At 34.2% G+C, this 10,701-nt stretch overlaps 1 protein-coding gene across 1 annotated transcript; it reads left to right on the top strand.

Moving 5' to 3' along the window:
* The first annotated feature begins 9,493 nt into the window (after positions 1 to 9,493).
* LOC111642014 lies at positions 9,494 to 10,624 on the top strand. The gene is made up of 2 exons (XM_023388271.1): positions 9,494 to 9,874; positions 10,064 to 10,624. Exons 1-2 carry the CDS (start codon positions 9,494 to 9,496, stop codon positions 10,622 to 10,624), a joined length of 942 nt encoding a protein of 313 aa, XP_023244039.1.
* Positions 10,625 to 10,701: the final 77 nt, after the last annotated feature.

Raw genomic sequence — 10,701 nt, 5'->3', positions numbered from 1 at the left:
TTGCAGCTAGATTCTAGATTACTTAGAAAAACAGTCTTTTATATATAAACAAAAACTATATTACATACAAATGTACGAACAAATAAAAACACAGCGAAGCGGGTCCTTGCAGCTAGTTTATATATATACTGTAAAATTGCTTGTCCTGACTGACTGAATGACTCACTGATTCATCATCGCCCAGAGCAAACCGCTGGACCTAGAGAAATGAAATTTGATACACAGTTAGGGTACGTCGTGAAAACGCACACTAAGAAGGGATTTTTCGAAATTCCCAAGTGGGAGGAGAGGGAGAGCATTAAGGGTTAACCGGAAAAACGGCTTCTACTGTACTATTTTAAATGCGATGTTTTGTTTTTATCTGCGTTTTAGTAGAGTAAGCCATGGCAATGCACAATAAGTAGGGATTTTTAGAAATTTCTCCGCGGAGGGGTGAGGGAGAGCATTAAGGCTTAACCCGAAGAACGGCTTCTACTGTACTATTTTAGATGCGATTTTTAGTTTATATCTGACTTTTAGTAGGGTACGCCATGGCAATGCACAATAAGGAGGGATTTTTCGAAATTCCCCTGCGGGGGAGAGGGAGAGGATTTAGTCTTCATCGAGTACTTAGGTGTATTAAATTAATAACATTTCAGACATTGCTATAAATATTTTTATATATTTCGATTTTTCATCCAAATGTTCGAACCGTTTTAAATTCAAATTTGTTATTGCATATTGGTTCGATTATAGAACGATTGTAAACGTTCCAGAAAATTGATCAAATTGAAAATAGTTTGTTTGATTCTCAGCAATTCTCATCATTCTCGGCGATAGGTGTTATATAACAATTACTATGGTTGTTGAAATACTGAATATAAATGGGATTTGTTTGCAAAACCTCCGGGGCGAAGTCGCGAGTAACAGCTAGTTTTATATATAACGATACTTTAATATTTAATATTATACATAAAGATATTAATACTGAGGTAAAAAATTGAACGAAATTTAATTTAGAAGAATTTGTTCTAAAACGAAAGAAAAAGAATTCTCTCCATTATCTCCTCTTTCAAGTTAGCGCGCAAGTGAAATTATACAGTAGAGCGTCGTTTATTCGAAAGTCGGTTATCCGAAAGCATTCCAGTCGACAAATTTAAATTTTCGCTAGTGCTGTGGCGCTGCAATCTTTGGCTATATCTTGGGCTACTCTAATATTTTTTTGTTGGTGTGTGTTTTTTAGCTGGCAGCCTGGCACTTTTGTGTAGTGTTTTTCTGAGAATTGTGTGTTGTGCCGAATCGAACTTTTTTGATACTAGATCATCTTCTAAAGTATATATTTTTGGTTTTTATATTTTTCAATATATTTATTTTGTTTGTAAGAAATAAAGAAATAATTTTTAACGATATAATAGCCACGATTATTATTTTAAAAAGTATACGTTAGGCTTAACATCGACGAAAATTCAACGCGAAGCGACACGCTACGGAGAAAAATTTCAACACGGGATAGGTTATTTTTTCGTACATAATCGGTTATCCGAAAAATAAGTTTTCCGAACAACCTCAGTCCCCAATTGATTCGGATAAACGACGCTCTACTGTATTAAACACAGAGCTCAATATAATCGTTCAACACGGACTTGGGTATTTTACTACGAATAGAAAATCACTACTGGTAGGTCTACAGCAGTGTTTCTCAACGCGGGCGATATCGTCCCCATGTGGGCGTTTTTCCATGTTGAGGGACGATTAGTAACAATTTATATTTTGGGGTCGAAAAACAATTTTCTGGGCAATATAGTAAAACATTACATTAAGAATAATTAGATATTTTATTCGTTATATCGTACAATAATTAAACAAATAACATTATATTAGTCACTAGTTTATTCAATGCAGTACGAATTTGGCGTTAGTCTTGGCCCTCGGCATCCGAATTTTGTAGTGAAGGGGCCATACTACGTAACGGTTTTACTGAAGGGGGCGATACTATGTTGAAGGGTGCGACGATTCGTTAGAGGTTGAGAAATACTGGTCTACAGAGTTAATACGTAGGTGAATTTGCACATTTGGAGGTATCATTACGAAAATTTCGCTATTTAAACTAGCATTATTACAATACCGTTGTACGTTAAGTGTCGGACGGTTGACCTCCTTGTCTCGCGGGAAATATCTTTTGGCTGTAGCGGGCAACGTATAGTGCCGATTGTTGAACGTATAGTGTTGTACATGTTCTTGCTGCGTTATCTGCTGCCTCATTTTCTGGGATCCCCGCTTGCCCTGGGCTCCACCCTATGGCAAGAGGCGTCGTTGCGTTAGCTATTGTCGCTGCCAGATCTATTATGGTTGGCGCCGATTTGTGATTGACCGTTAGCAGTGTTTGATTTACTTGCTATAAACGAGTTATTATTATTCATATTAACATTGACATTAGATGTTGCCAATCTCTAAAGGTTTGTTATTCGCAGTCTCAACAAAAAGTCGAATTGAGAGAATCGACATATTTAATAATCTGTCCATTTAAAAGTCTACAGCACAATCGCAACATCTATACTTAAAGTCGGAAATTTTAATAAAACATGAATTTGAGTTAAAATCAAGAGTAACTTTTTCCCATGTTTCCATATTTTCGCTTAATTGTAACACCATTAGTTCGTATGTTTTCAATTATGCTTTTATATTTTTGAATTAAATCAATAAAAACATTCTCCTCTACATTCGTATAATTTGAATTTCATGTTTTGGGTTTGGTTCATCCACCATCACATGCACAAACTAAAGACGAATGCACACAGGGCAAAATTAAATATGGTTTTGAGCTCAAATTTGAGATTTTTTCAGTTCATAAACACGATTTGAAATACAGTAGTCGTGCTCAATGTGGGCTGAGAAGGTGTCAAGTTACCGAAATGACGAACTGCAGGGTGGTTTATTGCTCCAAATTACCAAATTTGTTTAACCGACGTCTTGACGATGATCCCACGCAGGAAGGGACGTGACTACCTTCGCCCCTTCGATAACTGGCCCTAACATCATACTTCGTCCTGTCATCTAGAAACCCTGCTGGACAAGGCGCCACTGAACGCGTTCCTGCACATTAGGCTCCTTGCGGACTCACCAGTGTGTCCTAACTGCGACAAAGAAGAAACAACACAACACTTCTGGCTCGATTGCCCACAATACAACGAATCCCGACGCATCCTCGGGAGGGCTCGGTCCCTAAATACCGATCTGACTCGCTCATTATCCCCCATCTACTGGCCATCATCACTGACATCAACTCGTCAGCATGTAGGTGCCTTGGAACAATACATAAGACACACGGGTCATCTGAACTAAATACCAGAGGACGGCGAATCGGAGAACATAGCCCGAGGCTGCAATCTCCAGATGAACGTATGACAAGTGAATCAAATTTACATATTTTGTACATAGTAGTGTGATTACAATTACTGTAATTACAAAAATTACAATGAAACATTACGTTTAATCGTTTTCAACCATTTAGATAATAAAATCGGTTCATAGACTCATTTTACAAGCAAATTGAATAGTTATTCGCTAAGTACTCATTCCTATATTTTTTAAAGTACGAGATGCAAATCACATGCGATTGAAATTACGATTTGTCAACGTTTCAACGATTTTCATTTAAATCTTCCTTAGCACTCTGTATATCACGTGCTTCAGTGACGTGTTTGTTTTGTCATTTTATTACCATTAGCATGACCCATTGAGTAGTATCTTTGTGCATTGTGCACAGGCCACTTGGACTATTCTTTATGAGTGTTTCATTTTTTTCTATTCAGCAGTGTAGTTCCCTGTATTGTAGACCTGATCTAACTCATGATGGGCATAAAGATAAAAAACCTGAAGTAATATGAGTTTAAAAAAATTATGTAAAAATAAATGAAATATTATATGCAGCCTTTTTTAATTAATAGAATCAGAGAACTTATGTTTTAGTTACAGTTAATTAAATTTTAAGATTTATCTACTGAAAAAGGTTATTCAATCTATTATTTATCTGTGAAAAGAAACACCTGGAAGAAGTACGAAATGACGTCAAGTGAAACAAGTTTATAAAAGTAAAGGTGTTCAAAATTCAAAGTAGCTTAGTGTTTCTTTGTTTATCCACTTTAGGTTTAAAACTAACAATAAATAATGATATACAATGCATATATCTATAGATAATATATATAATATCTATATATTAATTGATTAATTGAAATATTTCAGTTTGTCCGACTTTGTTTGAGTAAAAGACTGGGGACTAAAAATACGATTTAGGTGTCAAATTAAAGCTCTTATCCTGTAGATTACGTCACCAAAGAGAGATTTGAGAGAGGTGCAATAGTTCAGGCGTGGCGAAATGTCAAAGGTACAGGTACAATATAAAGTCTATGAGACAACATATCGGAGTCCGTCCCCTGTTAATTTTAACCCGAGGAATTTTTTATGTTTGCAGTTTCATTATTGTAAATACTGAAGTCAATAAATGTGCATTTTAGTTACTAAGACCAAGACCATTGTTTTTATCACCCACATCCAACTCAACCTCACCAATCCTTCATCCCATCAAAACCCAGAGCAATGCCAGTATACGCAGCTACTTTATATGTAAGAGTTCCACATAGTTACTACGTTTCTAATTGATTTATTGTCTGCTGTGTATATTAGGCTTATTAATTTAAGTAAAACCAAATAAAAATTAATAGAACTAAAAATTGATAGAACATTTTGTCATTTTCGTCAAGTAATCTGAGCCAACATGCTTGAAAATGATAACAGAAGTGTCTGATGATTACATGAGAAAAATGATAAGAGGTGTCTTCCTTCAAGACGAACAATATTGCAATTATTTTAAATGAAAATTTGAAATAATCACACTAAATTAAATTCAATTTCAATTTTATTCTACTTTTGCATTATATAAATGCATTTCCGAATATTTCTAAAAGTAAATTTATTTTGCATTACATTTCCGAATTGTGAATATTAATCGTGAAATTATAATAGGTCTACTACAAAATATTTTTTCTTTACAGTTGAAATCCTAAAGTTTTTCAATCATGTAAAAAAATATATTCTTTTTAACAGCATGCACTGTATTACTTTTGTTTATTTATCGCATTGTTAACTTATCAACAGGATAAGATAACAAAAGAATAGGAAATGAGATTTACGGTAGCTATATTTATTATAGACCCAATCTTATATTTCATCATTAGTTTGAAAATATAGACTTTATTACAACTTTGAAAGTTATGATTTTCCTGGAAAAATTAACGTTCATATCAAAGTTATACTCAGAAAAAATTGGTTTTGTATTAAAAGTACATAAATAAATGTATGAAATTTGTAATAGTATATACAGTACATAACCTACTATAGTAAAATTTAAAAACTAATTAACTAATAAATAACAAATGACTACATTTTCAAAAATACTTTATATAGTATTACAAAATTTCATGTATTTATTTGTTTAGCCTACTTTTAAATTCAAAACAAAGGTACAACTTTGTAACTATTTCAGGAAAATCATAATGTTCAAAGTTATATTCGAGTTATCTCTATATTTTTATATATGTCACCGCTAAAGCTCGAAAGTCGTTATTGTGTACATTACCTAGCTAATTTGCATAGATCCTAGATTAACTAGGGTGATCCGTTAAAGTTGTGAAAATTGTTCCATTTCTCAAATTACCTAGATAATGTGCAGAGTATCTAGGTAATTCGCACATTACCTACTAGGCACTCGGTAAAGTGAAAATAAGATCTTTGCCACAAATAAATGTACCACAAATAGGTGTGCTTGTCGCAAAAACCAATTGCTATGAAATTCAAAGTGTCANTCCAAATAAGCCTGTTATATATTTTTTTATATATTTATATTATTTATAATTTAATAGTAGTTCAGAACTAAAATTTTACCCAAAATTCCAGATATACTCCCCAAAATCTGCCTATTTCACAAAGGGTCGCACGTAGACCATTGGTTCCTTTGACTTTTTTACTCCTGTGGGCATGGTCTGCGGCTCCGAGAAGGCCCCAACCGCCTCATTCAGAGCTGCAATTGTATCCAAAAAAAAAAAATTAAAAACTAATGCAAAGTCATTTTCATGTAATGAACATTCACTCACCTTACATTTTCCCATATTCTTCTATTAACTAAAACAAGTGATGGCGATTGGTTTCTACATAATGATTGTAAACAATTCTCCGTGATATCTTCAATTTTCTTAAGTATTCTACGTCTATTAAAATTAATTTTCATTTATCATTCAGAACAAAAATAAAAGTATATTTTTAATTATTCTATGCTACCTGTTTTCTTCTTTGTCTTCATATACACTTGAATTTAAGTTATTGTCTAGATTTTCAGATAAATTTGATGCTAAAAGGCTTTTTCGCAAATCGTCAATCGCCTTCCAAAACTCTTCCATTCCTTACACTTCACTCGATCGTCTGCTTACTTTAGTTCGATAATTCGACACAAGAGGACTCCACTCATTTAATTAACGCTTTCGACTAGAATTAATTAAAGAAATATTTTTATCATAAAAATTCTTATATTTCTTAATATAATTTATTAAGGAAAACTTGACAATAATAATACAAAAGACTGAAGATAAATGAAAGTTATTTAATGTACGATGTATAATTTATGTTATTTGGCCGGATGGCCGAGAGATCAAGGTAGAAGCCTACCGCTCTGGTGGTCCCAGGATCGAATAGGGAAGGGGCAATTAAACCCCAGTAATTTTTCGGGGGTGACCGGACAGGATATGTCGGGCCCCGTCTTCACCACCGACCGCCCCATTGTGGGCCAGGCCGAACCCATATGGGCTTGCTAAAAGAGGCCCTCTTAGTATCCACAGAGCGGAAAGAGTTTAAAAAAAATAATTTACATTTCGTACTGTAATTACAATATATTGGTTATTTATTATCCTATTTGAGTATAAATGTGTAAAAATTAAATACGAATTTAAATTTACAAATTTAATTAGAGTGATAAAATGATAATTAGAATCAGTGCTTTATATTGGAGGTAATGGATGGCCGCCATCGGTTAGACGAAATCTGGCCGTCTTTTTTCATCCATTTACATCTCCACAAAGACTGTCTTTATCAGGAGGCTGTAAACGTGAATTAGTTAAGTCCACGACCACGTTTTAAACTAAAACAATATTTATTTACAACAATCCTTGAGTACACTTGAAAGAGAGCTACACGTGCTCATGGCAGCGATCACCCGACAAGAAGAACAAGCAACAATACCCAGAATTCTCTCTCTGGGAAAAACCCAGTTCCCGTTTTTCTATCCGGGATTCCCAGGAAACTCGTAGAGGAGTGGCGCCATCTCACCAGTCCGTGATTTGTCGCCGCAATATCTAAACAAATTACTGCCGGTAAGCATATATGGTAACTGAAAATAAAGTTCCGTTTTAGGAAAAATGTAACAATAACTAAAAAAATACAGTGTTTATTAATACTGCTAATTATTTTTTTTGTAAATGTACAGTACAGTTTATATTTATATTACAGTATTTACAGTATTTTGGAAATTTTTTGTTTATCCCCGCCTGCACTTTCTTCCCTATTTCTTGCTTTAGATTAATATCGCTTGTTAAATGCTGTCCTTTTAGTAGTCACGTTTTTTTAATACGTTTCCCTTTCAAAACATCATAATTAGCATCGTTTAGACGAAATCTGGCCGTCTTTTTTCATCCATTTACATCTCCACAAAGACTGTCTTTATCAGAAGGCTGTAAACGTGAATTAGTTAAGTCCACGACCACGTTTTAAACTAAAACAACATTTATTTACAACAATCCTCGAGTACACTTGAAAGAGAGCTACACGTGCTCATGGCAGCGATCACCCGACAAGAAGAAGAAGCAACAATACCCAGAATTCTCTCTGGGAAAAACCCAGTTCCCGTTTTTCTATCCGGGACTCCCGGGAAACTCGTAGAGGAGTGGCGCCATCTCACCAGTCCTTGATTTGTCGCCGCAAGCGCTTCTCTGTTTCTCGTTTCTTGACAAGAACGTAACGAGGACAGACAATTATCAAATGCTATTGTCCGTTCATCGAAAGATAGCCTCCGACGAAAAAAGGAGGCCCCGCCCCATTTACCGCCACATCGACTCAATCGGCCCATGCATTCGTTGTGTCCGATAAAATGGCCCAGTTCGTTTTTATTAACCACTTACTTTCAACATAGTCAACAATGTGCTTTTAAGACTTTTATTTCATTGGGATTTTGATGGATTTGAAGTACTGTCGTAATTTTTTCCCTAAAGGACATTTAACAACTTTAATTGGCTCCATTAATAAGTATATTATTCGAGGGGTGTACTTTTGTTTTTTAAGACGCCTGATTAAGTATTCAATTTTACACTCATTCTTGGATATTTACGTTTATATTACATGAATACTTACCATTTGTACTATGCCTAGAACTACAGTTGTAGAGCTTTCCGCTTGTCTTCAAATTAGTGAAATGACCGCGCTTACCAAAACAAAGAGAGGGTGAGGGTTAAAAATAAATAAAGTATATGATTTGTTCGTTGGTTTAACTAAGGTGACCTCCTTTAGGTGACCTTAAGGTAATTGTCTTCCTTTTGTAAGTTCTATCCTCCCTCGAAAAGTGTCCTCCTTTTTGATGTTTGAAGACTAATCTGTAAATCTCCGTATTCAATCAGTGCTGAGTCGATCCGTTGCGTGTGATGTGGTATGACGTGTTTGTATTTAACATGACGATTCATCAAGCCTCCGTACAGTGCGACGAGATGCAATTATGAGACGCATGCTCTTCGCATGGGAGATCTTGAGAGAGAGAGAGAGAGAGCAAATGGCTTTGTTTACTTCTTATCGAAACACGACATGGCACCGATGCATGCAGTAGAGATTATTATGGTGTATTATTGTTGCAATGAATAAATGTTTCTTGTTTGCGATATTTTTCCCTTCAATTTATTAGTGTCCTCCTTTTCACTGTAAAAAAGTTGGTCACCTTAGTTTAACTTTCTCTAATACTATTGTCAATAAATACACAAATCACATCGTACTTTTACTTAATTAATTTAATTAAAATTTTTCCCTTAAGCCCTTATCCCGAGTAAACTCGGGCAGGTTACATAGCGTTACAAAACAAACCGTCGTTTGGATCCTCCGATTTTTTTTTTGATTTTTGGATGTTTTTGTCTCCAAATTTTTTTCAAAAATTTTTTCCCGCGCGAAAATTCTAGAAATAGATTATCAGTTTTATTTATTTTATTTATTTATTTATTTATGTTGTTCACGGTTTAAAAAATTTATATTATTCGTGAATATATTATTTATATTATATCAATTTATATTATTTTAAATACACGTTTAAATTTCGAACGTTTTCTCGAATTTAAACAATAGCCACTTTGTTCGAATTAAGAATTATTTCGTATAGAAGAATATTCTCGTCATCTAAATCGTTTCTTAAAGTATTAAATTTTGAGTTGAAAAAATGTCTTTGGATCGCTCGGGTGAAAAATTACAGCGTTTCAAAAGTGCATTACCGATGCCAGATGAAGATGGGGATATATATTACGACGCTATTGATTTCGAAGACACCTTCGAAAGCCTAAGAATTAAGAATGACAATCAAACTTTGAAATTAGGGTCGAAAGATAAAGAAGATAAATATGATTTAAATATGAGTTTAGGAGACAGAGAAATGGCGACGAAAACAAAAGAAGCACACAGTAACGACAAAGAAATAAAACCTACTGAAATTAGAAAATCAATTATCAATTGTTTAGGATACTTGATTAAAATTATGAGAGAAACTTTATCTACCGAAGACATGGACGAAATCATTCAAGAAGACGTTAACTGCGACGGAAATGTAGATTTGCATAAACTCTTAAAAATATTCGTAAAAGAAAACTGTTTAGACGATGATATCAAAATAAAAAATGATGCGAATTTCAATGTAGATGCATCGAATACAGCTAACATTCGAGAATTAAAAAGAAGAATGATTTGTATAGGTATTATAACAAAAGTTTTGGGAAAAAATTTAACAGATCTTCAGGAAATATTAAATGAAGATCTGGATTTACGAGAAGAGCCGATCTTTATTGACTTTTCAAAACTTTTGGAAATTATGGCGAGGAAACTGTGGGGATTCCAATTAAGTATTCATAATGACGGGACATTAGAGTTAGGAAAAAACGATAATGTAACTGTTCAGCATTTACGGACCATTTTGACATCATTAGGAACAGTTATGATAAGTCTCGGCCAAACCATTTCGGATGAGGAATTCGGCCAAATCACGAAGAGAGATTCATCTGATGGAAATTCTGACTTTTCAAAATTGATATGTAATATGATAGAAAAGGAGATAAAAGAATCCGATTTCAATGTCGATATTATTAGAGATTTTGGCGTTTTCGATCCGAGAGGAACAGGTTATGTTTATGTGGACGAACTTCGCGAAGCCATGATGAGCACGGGAGATATGTTCGGCCAGAGAGAAATGATAGAATTTCTAGAAGATATGGAAGTTAATGAACAGGGACAGTTCAACTACGTAGATTATGTCACCAAAGTGTCAATGAAACGAAGTCAAAAGAAATACAATTTTTCATAAATGTTATCTTCGGGATTTTTCAAAGTTCTTCTCTTTAATTAAAAAAAAATTACCAAAACAGCAGGCACATTGATATT

The sequence above is a fragment of the Centruroides sculpturatus genome, unplaced genomic scaffold (assembly GCF_000671375.1).
Source record: "Centruroides sculpturatus isolate CEXI.00-Female unplaced genomic scaffold, Cexi_2.0 scaffold1353, whole genome shotgun sequence".
Lineage (NCBI taxonomy): Eukaryota > Metazoa > Arthropoda > Arachnida > Scorpiones > Buthidae > Centruroides > Centruroides sculpturatus.
This window is presented reverse-complemented; position numbering and strand designations above follow the sequence as displayed.